General features: G+C 44.0%; 1 protein-coding gene across 9 annotated transcripts in view; it reads left to right on the top strand.

Annotated features, from left to right (window-relative positions):
• Nucleotides 1-24,777, top strand: part of ntng1a (netrin g1a) — a 70,796-nt gene that overhangs the window by 20,014 nt on the left and 26,005 nt on the right. For all 9 annotated transcript variants that reach the window (XM_078790564.1, XM_078790563.1, XM_058059928.2 and 6 more), the window contains one exon: nucleotides 12,013-12,656. In XM_078790564.1, the coding sequence (XP_078646690.1) occupies nucleotides 12,013-12,656 (644 nt within the window). The remainder of the gene's footprint in view (nucleotides 1-12,012; nucleotides 12,657-24,777) is intronic.

Consider the following 24,777-nt stretch of genomic DNA (forward strand, 5'->3'; position numbering starts at 1 on the left):
TCCTGAAAGGAAAGGTGGGAGCCCGTTGTGCTGACTGGATGAACACCTTTTAGCAGAGCGGTGCCAGCTTAATATCGGCTGAAGTCAGCACGCGGGTTTGCAACGAGAGGGCACTGCCAACTGGGAAGTGTGGGCGGAGGCTGGCACGCTCGCCGGGCTTCCGCTTCATTGCTTCGCCGCTTGTTAGGCTGCGTTTTGAGCTGGAAGTTCATGAGAGAGGATGTTGTGTGTTGTATTACTGGACAAAGAGGTCAGCAACCTGGCGGTGTCATCGGCTTGGCAGCTTCTCCGCCTTTGGATGCCTCATTTGGCTCGACCCGAGGCACGGCGACGCCAGATTGTCACAATACAGTCAACTCTGATGTGGCCACTTTTGTCTCATGGCGGGGTGTGTCGGCTACGGAAATAGAGCACTGTCACCTGCTAATGACTTCAACGAAAACAAGGGATGTAACACCGTAAACATTGGCGGACTAAACGTCTACAGACCTTATCCCCCACAGGAAGTACTCACAGTCTTTAATATGTTCCTACTTTTCTCTTGCATCTACTATATTGGGCAATAGGAGTGGAAAGGTGACTATAGGGGTGCTATTTCATGCCCAGAGAGCTCTGATAATGTAAACTGTATTTAGAAGGTCGTAAACAGGTTTTCTACACTAACTCCACTGGTCAGTAATGTTTGGCGGCACGAAACCCACGCAAAACGAAACTCAAATCTGAACCCCCGATGACACTTCCTGTCCTCCACACACCGGAACACATTTACAGTAACACGAAAACATGAGTATTATATATGTCTTAAATGGCTTATTTTCTCTTATTTACAGATGACTATGACGATGACTATAGGGGTGTTATTCTGTTATGTTAAGTCTCTAATGTTAAACTGTATTTAGATGAAAATATTCCATTTATAAATAAGGAATCCTACTTTTAAAAAATTCACTGTCCAATCTAGAATTCCCATGACTTTAGTAGCATTATTCCGGAATGTCAACATTGCTGCAGCTTGAAGGAACATGAGAAGAAAGTCTAAACTTCCCCAATAACTGTTATATCATTTTTTTTCCTTTTCTGCTTTTTGCGGCGTCATTGCAAGTCACACGGCATGAATATTCAACACAGACCTGGAGGAAATACAATATATGCTTGAGTGACAGTACCTGAAACCCTCCCCAGCTTCTTCACAAACCTTGTCTCTCCAAATCCCTCCTGGACACCGCCTGGTTGCCTCCAGCATAACAATTGAAATCCCACCTGATAATAGCTCCTGTCGCACTGACAGCTGTCATCAAGTCAGCCGTGTACTCTCTTTTAGTTTGCTTCTCAAATTAGCAAGTGGATTTTCTCGCCGTGCTCTTTGTTCCTTTGTCTAAAAAAAAGGCCAAACGGACCCTCGGGGAAGGCAAACGGGCGCCGAGCAACTTTTGGTTCTTGTTGTTGCGAATGTAAGTTTGATTGAATTGAAACGACGACGAGTAAAACGCTGGAATTCTTAAGTATGGGTTCCCGTGAAAGACATTGGTGGGAATAAATCATGCATGTGTTGGATGTGCATGATTGCCGCTTCACTGAACTGTACCGTTTTCTTGCTTTTGACACAAAATCAAAGCTTTTGTCACATTTAGTCAGCTAAAAAAAAATATCAGAGGAAAAAAAGATTGTGGAAATTTTGAGAATAAGTCATCATATTACAAGCAGAGAAAACATTTAAATTTGCTAAATATTACAGAAAATGTATTTATTTTGCTAAACAAAACAACAAATTAAATAGGAAAAGTTGTGAGTTGGACGTTTATGAGAGATATATGCAGACCATAAGTTCCAAAACCAGTGAGCAGTGATGGAGGAAAACTGATGACCGTGTAGCTTGTATGCTCGCAATCTACAACATATAGCATTATTAATATCCTGTATGACATATTTAACATATTCTGTAGTTGTGTCCCTACCAGCCGGGAAATGCATATTGCATGCATATTGCAATCCCACTCCTGCATTCCAGTAAAACCAACACTTGAGCTACCTGGCTTCAGTCGTACCTGGAAGTCCTCGTGAGGAAAACGTGCAACCTTTTGCGGTTTGTCTCTTTGACCCGTTTCCGGGAAAGCGAACAGATGAGAAATGAAACGAGGGTGTTGCGGCTGTGAAATGTTTGCACATAATATCACACCACCGGAATCGAGGCTGAGATTCTTACAGCGTGGTTTCTAAAGGAAGCCGGCCTCTGTCGTTGATTCACAAAACACGATAAATCTTGTTCATCTTCAATTATTCCTGCTATTGAAGAATCTGGCAGATCGGCTGCAGTGGTCCCAGTAAGAAGTGGAAACGGGGTGAAGGTTTGGCGAGGCCGTTCCATCTCGCTGCCAACAGACACTCTCCAAGGGTTTGTGCAGGCAGATGCCCGCACCGAGCAGACAGCCAGTGAAAACAAGACTGCTTACGCCGCGCGTGTTGGGGAGCCTCCAGGGGTCAGCCATTATTTGGTGGATTAGCATAATACTACAAGCCAGCATTTTCAATGGATTATCAATGACCGTCCACGTAGATGGATGAAATCACTAATTAAGTGGTTCAGTCCACATTTGCTGCTCTCAACAACTGGGGAGCAGTTTGGCGCGGGTTTATGGTAGCTGATGGAAGATTAAAATTTGGATACAGATGCTCCAGTTTTTCCTGGGATATAAAGTATTGTTATTCCTTGTTTATTGGTTCCGGATCTTCAGATCGTCAATGAAGTTGAATTTGTCATTCATAAATGGAATATTTACCATCTAAATCATTATTGGAGCCCTGTAGACAGGAAATAACACCCCTACAGTCTCCTTTACATGCAAATGACTCAATATGGTGGACCACTGCGTGAATTTGCTTTTATTGGCGCTGAATTTAATGGAAAACCGTGACTTGCACGTCATACCCGAGAGCGTGAACGTAGCATGTCGCGTTAGCCGCATACATTGCTGTTGTGCTGGCGCCAATAAAAGGCTGATTTGTGCACAGCGATCCCGCCTTAACGTCATTTTCCCAAGCATTACGACATTTTATATGCGTATCCGCCGGCGCCGCTGCGGTAATTTTGCTGCTCGACTCGACTGAAATAACAATCAAGCTTTGTGTTTGTCCAGAGAGGTTTGGCTGTATTTCACATTAAAAGTGCGCCGCTGACTGCAGAAGTCCTCCCACTCACATTTTCCCAACTCCAAGCGCTGATCATTTCCAATAATGCGGCATTGATTACGTCTATATGAACGAGTAAATTACATCCAGCTCTGGTCTCCGTCCGAGAGGAGAAGTCGCTCCCCAGTGATAAGCGGTAATAAAGACCTCATCTTCGGCAGACTGTTGACTTTATGAATGCATCACTTGAACCCGCCGCGCTTCCCGTTTGGCATCCATTTCCTGTTCGGTGTCACCACCTCCACGCCACTAAAAGTAGGCCAGCAGAACAGTCGGCGTAATGTTTATCGTTAGCATAACGAGACATTATTCTTGCTAATCAGACAATATCATACACAGTATACGAGTACGCCGCAGTACTCGCCTCATCCTGAAGGAGCGTGCATGAGCTGAAAGGTCCATCCTAAAAAGGAAAAGTTAGCGTTTTTGTTTTGGCTTTATTGGCAGCAGTCGGAGAGCAGCAAGTCGAATGCATGAAATATTTTTTTATGTATATTATATTATTTATTATTTATTTTATTATATAAATAAATATAAATATATATATTTTACATATTATTATATTATATTATTTATTTATTTTATTTATATATTATAATTATTATTATATATATTTATATATTATATTAATATATATATATTTATTTTTTTGCTGAATTCATTGGACCACCAAGATGGGGGATTATATTATATTTATTTAAATTCATCAGGAGATAACTGTCGCCAATTTGCAGAACAATAGGTTGCATGTACTTAATTAAAAAATACATAGGACTGAAATATTTGTTATATATGTCCTCTTAATGAACATAATGGATCAAAATTAAAATAAAAAATAAAAAAAACAACCAGTGCCTCGGCAGCCATGCAGGCCACTGGAGCTTTTGGGAAGCCTTGCTTTAAGTCGTGTAGCTGTAATGGCACTCAACTATGTGTGCTAAACATCTAAATATAGAACTACGATGTGGTAAATAAATAACCAGGTGCGAATATGTGTACTTAAAATGAGAAGAGCACGTCCTTCCTTACCATCATTTGAGATACACAGCTCTTCCAAATCCAACAGCATTTGCCGATGGACTATCTTTATTTCTGCTATTTTAAGCCCACCCTGACTACTTAATGAGCACGAGTGTGTGTGTGTGTGTGTGTGTGTGTGTGTGTGCAGCGATCACAAGATCAACCGCTGCATCTAATCCCTCATTAAAGTGGATCGCAGCCTAAAACCGGTGTGCTTCTGCTGTGTTTGGCACCAGAGATGTACACAGGAAATTCTACAAACGGGCAACTCTTCATCACGCACATAAACACACACTCCGTGTGGGCTCCTTCATTTGGATCTCTTAGTTCAAGTCATCGCTAACAAAGTGCTAAATGTATTTCATTTTTAGCCCAGTGGAGCTGATTGCCGCACGCTGTCCTCACGGCGCGGGAAAACGTACTTTTAGCGGCTTCTTCCCGTCCTCTCGACTGTCGTATCTTTGCAATCATTCGTCACAATCAAGTGGTGCAGAACACTTGACTCCCTCGGGGGAATTGGGCTTACGGTAGCAGTGGGAATTTAAGGAGCAGCGTGTGTTTCATCAGTGAAGGCTGCACACAACAATAGCTTATCTGTACGACACCTCGGTTAGCATACGCCCCGGTTTGCATGTTTTTTGGTTATATTTTCCATTTAGTTCTTGTGCTCGGACGGGCCCTTTTTAGCAGGGCCGAAGTCCACTCCAGTACTTTTATTCCAGGATTTGGGATTGCAGGGTATGACAGGCAGTTGGCAGACGGGTCACTCGTTAGAGACTGCATAGTTGACTACATTTTCTTTAAGGGGAAATAATGCATTACAGTACGTTTTGGTTAAAGTCGGACCTTCTGGAACAAATTAACGACGCTAACCAAGGTTCCGCTGTACATTTCTGTTTCAGGTTTGGTTACTACTATCCGTTTATCACAGTGGGGCCCGGAACCAATAAACCAGGGATTATTGTGCTAAACTCTCAATGCCATAGGAATTGTGTAAAGTCTGTCTTCAGTGCTGAAACGTGCCTTTTTTTAAAGACGGGTTTGTGCGTCGATGTGAGTGTGCACGAGGACACTTTGCCTGTCAGTGTGTCCGAGTATCATGATCTTCCAAGCTGAGAAAGCCAGAGAAAGAGAGAGAGAGAGAGAAAAAAGGCCCAAGCTCCCTTTTCCCGGGAGTCATCTGTCAATCATCTTGGATTCCGAGGTAGGCAGGGAAAGCGACACATTGAGGGAAATAAGAACAAAAAAAGAAGAAGAAAGTCTCCCTGTAGAATGACTAAATAGACCTTCAGTGATCTGACATAGGAGCCTGGAGCTGAATCACAACGACGCTCTGCACAGTAAAATACCCACAGTGGGAATGCTGAGCCTAAGCACACTATTGATTTTAATCATCTCTTAAAAGCAAAGACTTAAATAAATAAAACAGGACCTGAGGGGCAGGGGGGGAAAATTGGAAAACGTGCGAATGTGGAAGATGACGACTGAATGGATTTTTTTTTTTTTTTTTTTGACACCTCACATCTTCATCCGCACCCTGGGTTGGTCCAACTGACCCTGCAGACCTTGTAGATTGAGATGGCGAGAAGGTGCGACATTCACACTCCACCCTGGACGCTGATGACATGCTTCTCTGTACCACCGCTAATGAGAGCTGGAGCTTGATGGCCTGATGGGAAGGGAGCGTCACATGACTGAAATGTGATTATTACGTATTCCAGGACTGCTTATTATTCCCTTTAAGGGAGTAGCTAAGTGACTTTTAACACACTTAAAAGTAGTAGTCCTCTTTTTGCGCCGCATATTTACAGTACTTTTGTGTTTAGCAAAGATGCCAACCTCCGCTCTGGCCCCGGATTGGGGTCGGACACAACATAGCATAAGAAACGGCCCATAGACTTTCCTCAGAAGGGTGGCAGGACTCCCTCCAGTAGAAGGTTTTGGATTATGTCTAGGAACGCCTCAATGTCACCTTTGGTGGAACTGGAAGTCGGCGTCTGTTCTGTTCCTCTAACTCAACCACCCAAGCTATGACCGTTTCATGTTGGAGGCTGACAAATCACTCCCGACGGTGGCTTTTACACAAATACCATGTTTCAGGTAGCGGCCATCATCCTGTCCTTCAAAGCACGCCACATAAAAGATAATGGAATGTAAAATGATGTTTTATATCCCGGAAACGTGGGGAGGAACGTGCTGAAGGGCCCACTCCACTATGATTTTAAGCTCGGTGAATCTCCCAAATTGACAGCTACTAAAAGGAGAGGGATGCATCATGGGAGCACATGTTCCTGCTTCATAAGCTCCCCTCTGTTTATGTGGCAGCCGCACACTGGTGCTTATGGTGGTTAACCAGAACAGCCCAGACTGGATTGGATCTCTCCCACTGGGGCCACAAAAGAGCCTCTCAACTGTTGTATGACACCAATTCTCGGCGTGCCTGTGAAGGGTCTGGAAACAATTACCGCCATTTTAAAAAGACAAAATCAACCTCGCCTCACTTGGGACGCATAAAAGCTACCGGAGCATCGCTACCGGACAGCAAGTCCAACTAGATATGCGTTTGGCTTGTAAGCGTGGTCCGCCATCACCTTGTTGACCACGGTCCAGCCTGGTCGACCTCCGGCCGACCCTGAGCCATTTGAAAATACGATTGTAATCCTTGTGAGGATTTGGCCCGGGTGTCTATTACCGCTGTAATCTGTCACACTGGCATCCAATATTCATTCCACGTCCAGGTTAAGCCCCTCTTTCTGTCTGCGCCACCTATCACCATGGAAGACGGAGCGAGGAAGACGGTCGGGGGGCGGGCGGGCGGGTTGCTGGCCCGTGGAGGGCAATCCAGTCAAAGCATGGAAAAGGGTTAGTTTTGAAATTGAGACATCACGGCTTCAATGAAGCCCCCCCTCGGGGTCATCGGCCATGGGTATGTTCTATTACTCGGTTACGTCACGTTGAGATCTGCAATAAGGGAGATCATATTTACAAATGAAATTGTTCATTCTGTCCAGTACTCTCCTCTAATTTGACCTTGGCCAGAAAAGATGAATAAATGAAGGGATGGTTTGGATTTGAGTATCAGTATCCGAGGATCGGTATTGGAATCAGCAGGCATCTTCGACGGATCCGTCTACGGTCGTCGTTCTTCCCCAGCTAACACGCTACAAATCTAAAAAATTAGCATTTTATAGTTTTACCATTATAATTTACATGGATAAACTATAGAATTGTGACATCACATGACTAAGAGGTTTGGTCGTTCTGTAACCATCCCCATACAGTGGCTTACTGGTTTGTATTAACTTTATTTATTATTATTATTATGTTGACTTTGTATCCCCCACTTAGAACTTAAAATGTATTCTCATGTTCTTATGCTTAATTTATTGGTCAATTCTCCTTACTGTCCATAACTCTCATAAATCAATCCAAGACCTTAATAACCAAAGCAAATATTTGAAAAAATATTTAAAAAATTTGGCAAATACTGCCTATGTTGTGTCAGATGTACCGACAAGGCTAAAATGAGGGAAAAGTGTATTTTAAAGACGGATCAAGGATGAAGAGCAACAACACAAAGGAAGAGTGGAAGAATGCGGTTCCAGGCTGGGTTTGAATTCGCTGTCTGGGCTCCGCGTCCGACACATCTGTCACATCTGTCACACGTGCAGATTGATTTGATTGGCGGGAGCTCATCCATCTTGATGTCTTATGTCTTATCAGCAGGCAGTAAATTTATATTCCCTCAAGTCCCGTCCTCCATCAACGGCTGCGTTGTCGACAGGCCAAGGTTGTCGGCGCCGCGTTCACATCTTCGTTTTAAAAGGTGTCCGTCCATATGGATCTTAATTGTATTGTTGGGGGGGGGGGGGGGGGGGTTCTCAAGTAATTTCAGTAGCCTCTAAGATCTTTGTTGTGATTTTGTGATCATAATGAACAAAGCAATTCTTCTAATTAGCATCCCACACCCCCACTCTTCTTCCCTGGAGTTCAACTCTAGCTGTGCTTTTTCTTTGGCTTTTTGGCAACACCAGGACATGGGAAAACCGAGCCGTAATTGAGAATTACAGTAGCATTAGCATACATAGCCGAATGTAAACAACAACTTGATGGCTCCTGACAAATCCCCAGGGATGACGAGCCTCACAAAGATACATTTTGACGTCTTCATGTGCACACGGAGCACGTGTTTATTGTTTCTTCGCCACTTCAACTCGCCAAAAAGCGCCGGCTCTGCGAAGCGCGGCGGAATGGAGTCTTCAGTCACATTCATGAGCTTCTGTGTTTACGACATTGTTGATTTTTATTCGTCTCATTGGCCGTTAAATTAGGTTAACAGTTTGACAGTAATGGGGACAATGCGAAAGGAATTTAGAGTAGATTCCTGCCAACAGCCACCGACGGAAACCTGCACGCAATCTCACACACACACACACACACACACCATTTCTATGTTAATCTGATTAAAATGTTTTTTTTTTGTGGGCTGATGACATTAGCCGCAATTAAGCACTCCAGCAACTTCTGCTCTGGCTTTGTTTTCTGCGGCGCTTAAACCCGCCCCCTCTTGACCCTCCTCCTCCCCCATCTTGACCACTCATCACCCCGCTGGGATTTATAGCAACATCTTTAGTAATTACAGCAATGCTGCGTTCAGGGTGCGGTCAATTATGCGCACATGTGCCAAAGCATTAATTGCTTAACAGGGCCCTCACAGGTTCCCCTCCAGTAAAACGCAGATGTCTGCCATCGATTTTCACGAGGCCGTATACACTCAGCATTTTATCTCTTTGCTCTTGTCGGGCTGGAGGTTATTGATCTACATAAAGGCTATATTTTGAAGTGTGGGAGACAAGTAGCGGAGGATGCATTGATAAAAGATATTTAACCTGCGGGTTCAGGGGAGTGCTGGATGGCGGACCAAGGATGGCAGGTGCTACACGCAGCACATTTCCAGGCCCCCGGGGATAACGTCTGCTTTGGGGATGTCTGATAATCGGCCATATTGGCATCCGTTCATATCCGTACACTAATGTCTTATTTATTGTGGCTTTTGTTCCCAGTGAATTTCCGTGAAGTAGGATTCCTAGCTAGAGCATGGAGAACGTGTTTACGACCTAAGTACGTCTTTTTTTGTATTATTGGTGAGATGAAATAAACCCCCTGTAGTCATCTTTACCCCCCTATTACCCAAAATAGTAGACATAGTACAATAAAATCGGGCACAAATAAGACTCATGTTTGTAGCTGTAAACATGTTCCAGTGCTTGGGGAGCTGATTGGGGTGCTGAAGTCTGGTGCTTGTGTGTCTCACCAAACATTTACAATAATATTGCTGACATCTGGTGACCGACTCAGAGCATAGAAAGCCTGTTTCTGACCCTCTACATAAAGATTTTAATATTATTAGAGTTCTCTAGACATAAAATAACACCCCTAAAGTCACCTTTACACTCATATTACCCAATATAGTAGACAATAAGTGAAAATAAGACATTGTAGACATGTTTACTTTCAGTTTCTGAAGAGTACTTCCTATGGGGTTGTTGTCTCATCAGTATATCATTACTGACACCTAGTGAGTAGTGTGGAATACTACATATCTCAATGTCTTTGAATGCGTCTTTTGAATGCCTTGTTTTTTTATGCTTGAATATACTTACTTTAGGAAAATACCTAAAATTTGCTTAAATAATTGGTAAACCACAAAACTGTAATTTCAACTCCCGGGTATCTCGTATCGTGTGGTCATTTTCAAACGACCAATAGACCAAAACGCCATCGCCGTTCCAGCATGGCCACGGGTGTTTTTCCCCCCTCTGAAGAGTGATTACGCATACGGGGCACCAGATGCTGCGGTTAATGTCACACCTAACCTGCCACCGTGAGACGGTGTTGTGAAACCACGGTGGAATTTTCCACTGCCAATCTGGTCGTCTTCCTCGCAGCCTTGACTTAGCGGAGCAGGAAGTTGCCTGTAGGGGATGGTCCGGGCAGGATATTAATGGAGCCCTCCAACAGTTAGAATGCCTGAGAGATTGCTGTTTCATTGTCACCTTGCTTTGGAGGACGAGTGACTAATAAGCGCTGCAAGTTTTTGCAAAGCTTGTTAGTGGAAAGGAGCGATTTCGCACTTGAGCTTTGTGTTGTTGAGGAAGTCAGAAAGACGAAACGTGCATACGTGCGGTTAAAAGATCAGGGGTCGTTCAACCTTTCTCCAATGGAGGCCACATCCTGATCAATGAAAGGATGCAACTTGATTTGATATTTGATAACTTAAAATAGAATATATAATATAATATATGATAATTTATTTGATATTTTTCCTTTAATATTTCAAAATTATGCCACTAAAATGACTAGTTTTTATTTAACATTTGTTTTAAGTATGTTTTACTTATATACTTAAAACTTAAGTATATAATTATATATATATATAATATAATATATAATATTATATATAATAATATAATATATAATATAATATAATATATAATATATGATAATTTATTTGATATTTTTTCCTTTAATATTTCAAAATTATGCCACTAAAATGACTAGTTTTTATTTTACATTTGTTTTAAGTATGTTTTACTTATATACTTAAAACGTAAGTATATAATTATATATATAATATAATATATAATATTATATATAATAATATAATATATAATATAATATAATATATGATAATTTATTTGATATTTTTTCCTTTAATATTTCAAAATTATGCCACTAAAATGACTAGTTTTTATTTAACATTTGTTTTAAGTATGTTTTACTTATATACTTAAAACTCAAGTATACGTATAATTATATACATATAATATAATATATAATATTATATATAATAATATAATATATAATATAATATAATATATAATATATGATAATTTATTTGATATTTTTTCCTTTAATATTTAAAAATTATGCCACTAAAATGACTAGTTTTCATTTTACATTTGTTTTAAGTATGTTTTACTTATATACTTAAGTTTTAAGTATATAATTACATATATATAATATAATATAATATAATATAATATAATATAATATAATATAATATAATATAATATAATATAATATAATATAATATTTAACTTATTTGAGATTTTTTCCTTTAATATTTCAAAATGATGCCACTAAAATGACTAGTTTTAATTTTACATTAGTTTTAAGTATTTAAGATTCTAAATGTAAATGCGCCATGGATAGTTCGTAGTGATAAAAGGTTTTTCACCGATTTGACAACGTTGAGATGCATTTTTCCTTGAAATGTACGTAACGTCTTCGCATATCAAAATGTGTCGTCAAAGTGGCAAAGTCGCATCCTTTCATCCTTCACGATGTGGCCCCCGCCGGAGAAGTGGTCTCGGCATTTGCCTCATTAGACGGTCTTCCACGCGAGGCCGGCTCCTCTCCTCCTCTTTCCGCCACATCAGAGTCATTTCCACACATGCGCCGGGTGCCATCTTCAACCTAATCAAGTAGTGGATTATCTTTTCCTGATAAATTGGAGCTTGTAGCACTTGAAAGGTCCTCTTAGCGGAGAGCCTCTGGCAGGCTGATATCGCTCCCAGGGAGCTTGGTAATCACGTGTGGTAAATGGGACAAATGTTTTTGAAAGACCTCTTCAGCAGGAGGCTCGGGGAGTTAATGCTTGTACTTGAAGCCCGCTGGTAAAATCCAAATATTCCCCAGAAGATTTCTTGGATTTTTTAAAATTGTCTTCACGCATGAAAGCAGAGAGACGGCCTGACATGAGCGCAGATGACTTAACAAATCATTTTTTTGTCCTTTTTGTAGGAAAACCCCTACATGTGTAATAACGAATGCGACGCCAGCACAGACGAGCTCGCCCACCCTCCAGAACTCATGTTTGACATCGAGGGCCGCAACCCGACCACGTTCTGGCAGTCCACGTCCTGGAAAAGGTACCCAAAGGCTCTCCTGGTCAACATCACGCTCTCGTGGAACAAGACCATCGAGCTGACCGACGACATCGTGCTCACCTTCGAGTCTGGCCGGCCGGAACAGATGGTTCTGGAAAAGTCACTGGACTACGGGCGGACCTGGCAGCCGTACCAGTTCTACGCCACCGACTGCCTGGATGCCTTCACCATGGAGCCCAAGACGGTGCAGGACTTGACCCAGCACACATTGCTGGACATCATCTGCACCGAGGAGTACTCGCGAGGTTACGTGTGGAAGTACGATAAAACGGTTCGCTTTGAGATCAAGGACCGCTTTGCGCTGTTCGCCGGGCCGCGGCTCCACAACATGGCGTCGCTTTACGGCCAGCTGGACACCACCAAGAACCTGAGGGACTTTTTCACCATCACAGACTTGAGGATCCGACTGCTGCGGCCTGCCACCGGAGCTACCATGGTGGACGAGAACAACCTCTCCAGATACTTCTACGCCATTTCTGATATCAAGGTCCAGGGCAGGTAAGACCTCCGCACGGTTCCTTATCGGCCAGGTATGTCCACATCCACTTGGATGTGTTGTAAAGTCGGAATGAAGCAAACCGCAGCATTCCTCGTTAGCGTTCATTTAACTGCCTGTACGTTTAATAGCCGCATCATCAGCTGTACACTTTCAGCTGTCAGCTCACAGCGGGTCGTAATCAGCGCCTGATTTACGGCTTCGGCGGTGGGTCACATGACGGGAAAACAAGATGCCATTATACAATTAACGGAACGCTCAACACATGCGTGCCTGCTTCTGGTACCCAGCTCCACGTGCCGCCGGGGACACCATCCTAACTGGGATGTCCTTCACTTCGCCGGAATGAAGATTTAATCGCTGCGGTTTGGCTTTTTGCACACGAGAGAGGCTGGCAGCCCCCGACGCAGCGCAACATCACGATAATCCGAGAGCACGGTAAGAAGTGTCAGAGTGGTGGTGCGGTTCACAACTTTGGTTGTGTCACAGTACGGCTGAATATAGACTTGGGAAGAGGAGGAGGAGGACAGCAAAGGGAAGGAAAACCGACAACGGAACAAGAACAGGATCTTTGAAAAACATTAATTTGGCCTCACTCTGATGAAATAGATTAAAATATTTGATAAACTCCCCGCTATTGTTTAGCACGAGTCAATAGGTACGTTTCCATGGACCCAAATATTCCAATTCCATTCAGGTTATTTGCTCAATCGGAAAGAATCTAAGCTTTGTATACACCTCATTCCCAAAGAAAAGTGCCAATCCGAATGAATATATAATCGGATTCCCAAGGGTGGAATATTCCTTTCCCCAATCCGATTGAGGTATTTTGTATCCGCTCAATCGGAAAGTTGTCAGACTGCGTTCTTCTTCATGGTGTTTTTCTTCTTCTGTTGTTTATTGGCGGTTAGCAAGCAGCTTTGGTGTGCATTAGCGCCATCTGTGGAACAGAATCTAAACCCTTCTATACGCCATTCACAAGTCCACTTTGATTAAAAAAAAGAAAATATATATCTATATAAAACATGTGCCGAGCTTAATTATAAAATATTAGCAAGATTGAACTTTATCTTTTCCTGTTCCCGGGTGCGTTCTTTCAGCCAATGCTGAGATATGACGTAACACGCAGCTCCAGACGTTCTTTGATTTAAAAAAAAAAAATGGAGGCGAGCAATCGGCACTTGATTCAAACTCAATTTCAAAACTGGACAAATGAAAAACTGGCAATACGGAGTTATTCCAAGAAGTGAAAGAAAACCTTGAGGAAGTGGTATCACGTGATGTTGGTGTTTACGTTTTACTGGGCATGCCTCATTGACTATTCAGGTTGATTATTGTGGCGCATGTAGACACGCGATTGGAATATTCCTTTCCATGTATATCATTACTTTCGGAAAGGTAATTCGGAAAGATTCCATTCGGAAAGAGAAAAACTCCTCATTGAGTTGCTCATCAACCAGTTTCCGAATGTGTTGAAGATGCAGGTTGGTGTTCCTCAGTCTTCTTTTCTCATTCAGCAAAAAACCGTTTTTCGCCAGAGATTTGAATGAGGTCCCCATTCATCGCCCGTAGAAATAAAATGTGGCTGACTAATCAAAACGAAAGCTAACCATCGCCGTGGGGCTGTATATGTGAGCAATGGCCGGCCACCGCCATCAGGCCCCGGTCATTTACCCGCCAACTGCTGCGAGAGGGATGGTTGCCGGAGAAACATGCGCGGCTGTTTACCGAAGGTAGCGCACAGTTCAGCCATAACGAGATCCACTTTTTACCACTCTTCTTTTTCCCCCCTCCCATGGCAAATCAGCGCTCAGCTCTTTTCTTCATGCGTCTTATACGAGACATAAGCTCCTTAACCCCTTGGAATTCAGCTCTGTGAGACTCGGCGGGAGCGGTTTTGTAGGGCCAGAGGTTGAATCTGGCACATTTCACTGTCTTGGAATCAGCTGCCATCCGCCCGGATCAGGAGCGGGAGGAAGAATCCCGTCGGAGAGCTCCTAGATTTTCCGGCCTTGCCACAAGAGTGTGGAAAAACAAAGACGGGATGGTAAGCTCTTTCCCCAAGTAGGTCAACCTCGTGGAAGATAGCGAGTGAAGGAACAAAGTGCAACTTCGCTGAAGACAGGGAGAAGTAATAGAAAGGTGTCATGCATGATGGGCATTCTAGCGCCTTTTAATACTTGACGGGCCCTTACCGGGGGGGCCCTTGGATTGAAAGAAATCAATGCGGAGAATTTGAAATCCATCCGAGCATGTAACCATATGATGGATGTGCACAATGCAAGCCAGCCGTGATTTAAACGAATTTGCCGCCCGTGTAATTTTATTGTATCAGCAGCGCTAAACGGGGGTGTGGAGAGAAAAAGCGTGACGGCTCGGAGGATTTTCTAATTATCTAGCGTGTGACTTTAACATAATTGCAAAGCTTCTCTTTGCCTACGTCTTTACAGTAACGGCGGCCTGCCATTTCGCTAACTGACCCCCTCCTTCCTCCGCCCCCGTCTCTGATCAATACGGTGTAATTAAAGCAGAGGAGCCGCCATGTCACTCCACCCCTCCACATGTTTCGCTCTATTTCTTCTCTGCAGAGGACGCAGCTCTTAGAGGACCGTCGGTCCTGGTCTTGAATTATACAAAAAGTTGCAGATGCCTCTCCAGGGATAAACCATGCTGGTGGATTGGATGTTTGAGGACCATCAGTCACCATAAGTCTGGCTTGCGCTGTCCCTTCAAAACATGTCTCCCTTATAGCGAGGCATGTGTCATGTTGGTTTCTCTGACCCCCCCCGGAATGCCTTTGGAGGTTTTGATTCAATTTCCAAAACATGTAGGAACCCGTCGAGAGAAACCTTCTTAGATTCAGGTCAGTCCATTGAACTTTTTGTTTGGACCTTCATGGTTCAAGTCAAAGTACATTTGATTAGGACCATAAAATGCTTTTTGACCTGGAGTCATGCATCAGGATACACAAGTGGAGATCGTCCATTCATTGACATTGTACCCTTAATTCTGATAAAAGAGCTCAAGGAAGAGTTCTCATTGTGTTTATTCTGTGCTCACTCCATTGGTTGGTTTTAATTGTGGTTCAGTGCATGTGAGTCCTGGTGGAAGTACAGATCAGCAGTTTTGGTGAGTGATGGCCCTCCCTTAAGGGAGGAACATACAAGGAGTCAATCTGCCTTTTTCCCCCCTCCCTCACCCGCTCCCTCCACGGTGCCTGGCTTGCTCTTAGGCGTGCCTGTAGTCGACAGATAATCTATTTGTGCTAATTTCATGTTTCTTCCTGTCCAGTTCCTGCTCGAATAAGTCATTCCACTTGTCTTCCCTGCTTAGTCCATCTCCTTCCCCACACACTCAATCCCCCCACCCCCACACACTCCTTGCCGCCATGAGCTTCCATTGATGTTATGCTACCCTTTGCGTTTTAGACTATTGGCAATCAGCAGTCCGCGCTGGACCTCGTGTTTGGCGAAACGTCCACCTAACTGGTTCAGCGAATGTGGACCATCTGCTTGCATCCAGACCATGAGCTAATTTCAGACGTGCAGCTGCAGTCTCGTGACCCATATCCCCCTTTTTTTTGGCAGTTTTACAGTCAGGACGGTGTGAGCTAATTTCCCACATCGTAATGACAAGACAACCTACAACCTACCCTACAACCTGGTAGTTGGCGATCGTGCTTCTCACCCGATCTCTAAGGGGGCGCCAAATTCAGTTTGGATGCTTGTACCCAAAGCTTCTACCCAACGCTCATGACCACCGGTGAAGGAAGGAACGTAGAACAACCGGTAAATGAGAACTTTGTGGCTTAGCTCCCTCTTCACCACGACGAACCCATGTTGATCTCACGTTTGGAACGATTGGCTATGGTACCTTTTTTCTCCATAAAGGGACGTATTGTCTGTAATGATAACGACATCGTACATCCATTGGTTCCTACTCCAAAGAAGCTTTGCAATCAAATAGCGGAAAAGACAAGTCCAAACTTGACATCATTGCTCGCTGGGGGGGTTACACTGCTATACTGTATCCGTCCTCACATTTGTCTTCAGACTTTGATGGAACCAAGTGAGTCATTCACCCGTCGCCTTCGATTGGATTGAACATTTGCATCCGTCTCACTTCTCCATCAGCATCTACAAAACCTTTCCCTTCTGTTCATGCTGTCTTTTCCACCTCCCTGCTTGTTTGCTTTCCAGAGCTCGGCTTTTGTTCTCAGCCATACCACGGATGTGGAGGTCACCGTGTTCTTACAGTATCTGCAGCTCATGTCTGGCTCTGCTGTTAAAAGTACTTGAATGTATTGTAGATCCCCACTGTGGGCAAGGAGTTTCTTTCCGAGACTGTACAAGAAGAGCAAATATGAGTTCTTGAAACCTCCATTAACAAAAAAAAAATCCTTGAACTTGCTGGTCCAGGAACGCTGAATCACAAATGTGAGGAGATCCGCCATATTGTTCTGTCAATCAAACCGTTGAGTGTTTCAATCTCATCCTCCATCGATGGAGCTAGTTCAGCACAAGTGAAGCAACGTATAGGAACATTGACTTCATTGTCCAAGGACACGCGTCAAGTGCCGTCTTTTGTCCTCATCTTGAGTTGGCTAAAGTGCTAAAGTGGACCTTTGTCACATGGTCTCCACATCTTCTCTCCATTTCCCCAAAGAATCATTTTCTTTCCTTCTTAAAGCTTCCTATTCGTCTATCCGCTGCTACCCTGCTTACCATTTTCACATGGAAAATGGCAGGATGAACAACGGATGGATTTGACTGCTTAGTCTCTGTTTGCTGACTTGCTCGTTTCCGCTCACAATCCAGCTTAGCGCTATTGTACTGCGCCCTATCACTTAAAAAAATGAAAATATTCAAAACACAGACAGAAGATGTTTGCTGCCTGCTTTGAAGGCTGACATGAAATTAGTATTGGAAAAGTCCATCAGTATTTGGTTTTGGGGTTCGGTGCTGCCATTGTTTTTATCAGCATGAAATCAAACTACCGACTGCGATATACTTATTCAAATGGTCAAAAAGCAGACCTTTTTAATAGTATAATATGTAATATTATATATTAAGTGTATAATATACTTTTTAAAAAGTATAATATGGGGAAGGGCTATTACCTGGAATTTAAATGTATGTCATTTTGAAAAAATGTCCATTATGTATAGCTGTGACTACTTTTGGATCATTTTCAATTAGGAACAGCAGAACGGAAAACAAGACCTCCTTTTCAGCGATTGGGGATATTTAATATGATCTCACATAACCTGCTTCTGACCAAGGTAGCCCCACTGTGTAAGTTACCACGGCGACGTATGCTGCAAAGAAGTTATCTGGAGTTAATCTTCTAACTTATCCTGGATAAGAAGAAATTCTCCTGTTCTATCCACAAAGAAAACAAATCAAAACGTGTTTTATGTTTGTACAAGTCACGCATGTTAACATTTGTGTCGTTCTCTCCTCCCTCGCTGATGTTTTTCATCAGAAACCAGTGAAAAATGTTCCACACTTATCTCCGGAGCAAAGCCCACATCCTGTGAAAATAGCATCGAGCCGGTACACCCCGAGATCAAATCAAGTTCACTGAAAGGTTTATGTACAAATAAATTCATGCGATAAGCCTCCGTGTGGCTGACATTGAACCCGTAAAAAAGCCGGGCTCGCCATGCAGTCCCCCGCTATTCATCACAGACCGGCGGCGTCGAGACGGTTTACAGATATGCCGAGCGACGCTTCAAGTGACATGAAGATTTTATCAGCAAAAGTACATGACAGGACGCACTGCAACTCAACAAATCCCTTTTCTCTGCTCTCAGGCGGGAGATGAAGGAGATGGAATTTAGACTTTAATCTCATTCTGTGGATGAAGCTATTGTCATTCACTTCTCTTGGTACCATGTGTACTCAAAGTATATAAAGTAGTACTTCATTCATTGCGGTTAATTGGTTCCAGACCAGACCGTGACAAGTGAATTTCCGTGAAATTAATTCAAATATCTTCGTAGTTGGAGCACAGAAAATGTTTATGACCGTTTAACATGATTAGAGCCCTGTAGACATGAAATAACACCCCTATAGTCGCCGTGTTCAGCACCACTAAAATATCCAATTTGTCTCCAGTCCTGTTGAGTACCATGCTGGGGACCTGATACTATAATTATTGCGTCATATCTGTAATTCTGAAGAATCTGTGCCTCCAGTGCCAGAAAAAAAGGGGGAGTGGCAAAAGTCACTCGTCTGAGAGGCTTTCCCATTCCTCACTGCTGACAGACCACATTCAACATTCATGTGCTGACCCATTTCATTAATGGAGAGGCCTTTTTTCGGCGTGTCTTGTACCCGTCTTTGTCGGCTGCAGCCGTCCTCATAATGGTCCCCGCTGTCAGGGTTTCATGACTAATCCCCTCATTGACCTCACCTTCACTTGCAGCATCCGCCCCCCCCTCCCGCCCTTTTCTCCACCACACCATCCCACCACCACGCCGATGATTCAGTAACCAGCGGAGGTAGATGGCAACGCCACTGTTGTAAATTTCATGAGGAGCCGTACACAAGTACTCTCAGATGTAATATATCCTATCGAGTACTGCCTTATATCTTTATTTTCATTTCATCTTAATATTGTTTCACTGGGTTAAACAGACCACCACCATCCGTGCAATCGAACATGACTAAAAGGCTCAGTCAAAACGCCTTCATCAACTTTCAAAGTTTTGATTGACGGTGTCAGATGATATGGAAATGCGCCCCTCTCATGTTGGCTCAATAAGGTAACCAAAATAGTAGCTCTCATTGTGATGCAAAAGTAGTTTGACTACAAACACAATCAGGCTATTGTTAAATCAGAACCTGCTTTTTTTATTCTTGTTGTTATTCAAACTTATGTTGTGCCTGGTGAGCGTTAATCGATGAATTAGTCAAGGAAATGTTTAAAAAAGAGATCTTTAATGAGATTTGGGTAAGTAACCACTACGCTTGTTGACTAGCTGTTTAGGTCCCTGCATAGTGGCGGTGAACAACGCCTGTTTAAGCGGCATCCAGATGGTTGTTGTCGATATCAGAGCACAGGAACTCATCACATTCCTCTGACTAACCTTTGCTATCGTCATTCATGCGAACAACGTTTGGTCATCGCTGCGATACCGGACTGTGTGAAATGCAAAACATGGCTGTATCCTCACCTTTATACCGAGCACACCTGGAGAGATAAAAAGCATAAAGAGTACGAGCCAGCGTTGTGAATGAGAAAACCAGAGAGTGTCGGTTGCGTTATCATGCTGTTTGTGTTTGCATAATTCATACAAACGTGTGCACACAAACACCCTCGCACACAAGGCAACAGCGCGGGTGCGCTAACGTCCCCAACTTCCCCAAGCGAGATATTTGATTCGGATCGAGAGACGACACAGACGGATGCATTTTTATTTTTTTAAAGTGCTCGACAATGGGAGCGTCGAGTCATGAAAAGCGATCGGGAGTTATCTTTTTCGGCAAACGCAGACGCTCATTATGTACGGCCATCCGAGGGTGCATTAGCCTTCAAGCACAACAAAAGGCGCAACCGACAAAAGAGGAAACGGGATGACAATCGAACAAAGCAAAAATTTGACTGACGGATGTAAGTTATTGGAGCACGATGGCTTGGAGGCGGGGGGGGGGGGGGTCATAGTGTTTGTTTAACTCAAAACTAGCCCTCGGACGCATGTGCGGTGTTGCTGTTTGTTGCAGAAAGTGAAGCTTTGGTGGAAAACTGTACTGAGTTGTCTCGGAAATCCTTTCTCCGGTGTCGTCCTTTCCATTCCATCTCCATGCCGTGAGCTGCCATCCTATTATTTAAGCGAGTAGAGCTCTTACCGGCTGCTCTATCAGGACGGAAACAAGCTCCCAATGACCCTGGCGCTGGGATTAAGAGAGAAAAGAGATGTTAAGAGAGCCAAGAGTTCACCCCGCTGCTATCTGGGAAACTGCCAACATTTCCTGCAATTACTAACTGCTCTTTGGGTCCTGCGGCGGGCTCCGGTTATGGCCCCCAGTGGCGGTTGCCATGGGAGAAGTCTGGTCCAGACATCAGTATTAAGCAACCTGGGAGAGGCTTGCCAGAGGATAATGGCTTCACTGGAGCAGAGTGGCTACGTGATTCCTTTTTGGTTATGCTAGGCAATAACGCTAGGCCAAGAAGATCATATTGCCAAATCGATGAAACTTTTTTACATTATGACATTTGCAATATTTTTTCCAGATTTTTCTTAAAGGTGTCGTCTTATATTCGGGTCAATACCCTTGTGTTTAAACCTAAGAACAACAAAACACCTTAACATCCTGGCGTTTTGTTTCGTCTTCTCTTGACATCCCTGGAAAAGTCGTACCGCCGACTTTCTTAGTCCGTCCGCAGGGGATTCGCTCGTCACTGGATCCACATCCGATAGTCTTTTAGTGGAAAGCTGTATCAGTGTATGGATTGGATTGATCTTCTTTAGCGCGTCGCAGGCAGTCCACACCTCCTGATTGACTCCTGCTCGGTTAGCATGTCCAAGTCTTTACATTTAGGCGAGGCTGCAGGTTTGATTGATGAGTGGCTCACATCGATTGACGCATGCGAGAGCAGCACATTGACAGAAACGCAGGAAAGCGAGGATTAACTGGATTAGCTTGATCGTAGATACGGATAAACGTAGTTTTGTTTCGGAATGTTTACTCATGCGTTTCCTCATGGTTCCTCAAATTGAAATGGAAATACGATATAAGTGGAGGATAACACCTCCGTTTTGTCCAATTGTGTACTTGAGAAAAGGCTGGGGGAAGAAGGATATCATTACGGCAGCTTTGGGGGCTGAGGTCCATCCCAGGGAAGCTGGAGCTGGGATGACTTCCCACACCGTTGCCTGCTCGTCAGCGGTAGAGAAGGCAATTACCAGGTAACATGTGGAGCAGGACACAGAAAGCAGCTGGAAGCGACGCGTCACGGGGGGACCGGTCTTGTGGTGTGTATCCAAGAAGATCCAAGTGTGTGTGCGTGTGTGTGTGTGTGTTTGAGGAGATCAGCCGAGACAGAAATAGTGTGTTGTACATTTCCTTTGGTGCGGCGCAATTATCTCTTCGACTGTTGACAAATCACGTACGCACACACCTCAAGGTCATTCTGCCAGACGTTATCCTCCTCGTCCTACGCCACGGTCCACCTTGTGCGTTGCACACTCTCAGAAAATACCATGTGGTTGTACCATTAAAGTAAAAAACGGGTGGTACTCTCCAAGGTACTATTTCTGTACCCTTGACACTGTACTTTTGCAGCTTGGAAACATCGGGACCGTTTTGATTCTGGAAAAGGTACATTGGGACTCCAATAATTGCTCCCTTGGGTCAAATGGTGTAGCTAGATATTTTTGGTATTTTGATGGACATAAATTGAATCCTACTGTACCAAGATTGCTTGGGTGTCTGGGCATGTGAGTCTGCCCTTTATTGTCTCTTTGCATACATGGTTACTTTTATTAACTAGCATTTTAGCATGAATAGTCAGACATGTTTATGCATAAACCAATAATGCGGTGTGTTCAAGTACCGTATGTAGAGGAAAATCACAATCTCAGTTGTATTGCCAAGATTTGAATAAATGTTCTATGTGTTCTAGAAAATAACATCATAACATCACTGTGGTAAAAGCGACCAAAAGTACGTGTTATTACCTGAAGCCACGGGTCCGTGGCGGTGGCGACAGCTCTCTTGGTACTTCAGTATATTCAGAGTGGACTTTTGATTGGCAGCGTGCCACGTAGGAGACCCTGTGGGCTGCGCTGGCGGTCTCCATCATTATGCCGATGGCGCTATCATTTCTGAGCGCTGATTAAAATGTTGATGTCGAAAGCAGCTGAAGGTTTAAACCACCGAGGACCACACGGGAAGTCGTTTTCACGCCACACAGGGCAATCATGATAAACATTGACTCCGTGTTTGATATCTACCACAAATACAGCGTGTTGCCGGAATGCCAGACCGTCTTCAAATTAATTAATAGAAGGAAATAATAAATAGCACGTTCGTTGTCCGTGCTGCTGTGATGCGTCATCTCCAGCGACATCTCAACCATCAAAATCGTGTTGACGAGGGTTGCAAGGATGGAGGCAACCGAGCCCTGGGTCCACCCTGGACTGGTCCCCGGGCCACAAATGGCTCCCGGGCCGCACTTTGGACACCTCTGCTGATTGGACTGTACCAACTGACCTGGGTTGGACTCTCCAATGGAATATCTGTGTTGAATGTTCACATTCTCCCAGTGCTTCCTTTCAGTATACCAGGGGTGTCCAAAGTGCGGCCCAGGGGCCATTTGTGGCCTGGTGGCCAGTCCAGAGGGGACCCAGAGCTCCCACACGTCCTGGAAAATAATCAAGCAATTTTCCAGTCGGAAAAAATGGTGAAGCTATCCTGAAAAAGTCCTCTGAATGCATGCCTGTACCTAATCTTCTGGCCAACATGAAGGCACAGCACCCCACATGACGCTCCCAGCCAATCAATAAATCCGCTACTTCCGTCTGACTTTGTTGCGATCTGACTTTTCCGACCCTGTTAAGGACTTCTCACCTAAATGTGTCGCTAGCATTGATCCGTGTGATGCAACTTAACACGTTTCTGTAGTGGGTGAAAATGTCTTGGAAAGTATTTTAAAAGAAAGAGTAGAAACCCAGTGTGGGGAAATCCAAGTGGGCTGGGCTCCAGCTTGCCCATGACCCTACAAGAAGTTCTGAACGTCCCAAACTTTGGGCCAGATTGAGGCAAAACGAGCATCTGGACACAGTCGTGTTCAACTCCAGTGCAATGGACGTATTGTGATGCTTCCATGGTTTTATTAGCGACACTGACCTAGCACGGGCTAATCTCAGTCAGCACACATCCTGGTAATTGAGGACATGCATGGAATAGCAACGGCGTGAAGAAGTGAGAGGTTTAAGACCGGGCTTTTCCTCCAACTGTCATGTGTATTCTGGCTCGAGGCTAAGCTTTGGTAAATAAGGGTGAGCTTGCTGTCGCTGGAGTGTCTCAGCAAGGCGTCCGCATCCACTGTGTCATCTGGTCCTTCATCACCTTCACCATCTGGCAGCCTCAGGAGCCAACGAAGAGATACGGTGGATGCCATCCATCGCCATGGCTACTAAACAAAAGGCCGCTTTCAAAATTGAATGTTGCCGCTCAGTCAGCCGGGGGATTTTTGTGGTAGAATCAACAAAAAGAGACGGAGTATGGATGTGGAGTGAGTCATGCCGAATGGGTTGTGGTGCACTTAGTAGCGATCTTTACATAAGAAGCCTCCTTCTGCCCAAGTTTTGCACCTTACTTATCATTTCAGATGTGATGTTCGGATAGAAAACTCGCTGATGTTGAAATACAGATAAGTCACGTCAGGCAAAAGATGTAAACGAAAAAAACACGTACTACCAGGCAAGTTGAAGTTTTCGATACATCAGAGCAAGGTCATGGCGCAACACATGACACAGCAGATTTTTACACTAAGTGCCGCCTGCGGACCATTTTTAGCCTGCGGCATAAATAGCATAGATTTGAAATATGAAAAGAAAAAGAGAAACAAATAAAAAGAATAAAGTTGCAATGTTTGGTGTAGGGCTGCACGGTGGATGAGTGGTTAGCGCACATGCCCCACAGCGAGAATACCCGAGTTCAATTCCACTCTCTGCAATCTCTGTGTGGAGTTTGCATGTTCTCCCGGGTTTTCTCCGGATATTCCGGTTTCCTCCCCACATTCCAAAAACATGCTAGGTTAATTAGCGACTCCAAATTGTCCATAGGTATGAATGAGAGTGTGAATGGTTGTTTGTCTATATGTGCCCTGTGATTGGCTGGCCACCAGTCCAGGGTGGACCCCGCCTCTCGCCCGAAGACAGCTGGGATAGGCTCCAGCACCCTCGCGACTCTCGTGAGGATAAGCGGTAAAAATTGAATGAATGAATTCCAAAAACATGCTAGGTTAATTAGCGACTCCAAATTGTCCATAGGTATGAATGAGAGTGTGAATGGTTGTTTGTCTATATGTGCCCTGTGATTGGCTGGCCACCAGTCCAGGATGTACCCCGCCTCTCGCCTGAAGACAGCTGGGATAGGCTCCAGCACCCTC

Source organism: Doryrhamphus excisus, linkage group LG5 (assembly GCF_037039965.1).
Source record: "Doryrhamphus excisus strain RoL-2023G ecotype Guam linkage group LG5, RoL_Dexc_Guam_v1.1, whole genome shotgun sequence".
NCBI lineage: Eukaryota > Metazoa > Chordata > Actinopteri > Syngnathiformes > Syngnathidae > Doryrhamphus > Doryrhamphus excisus.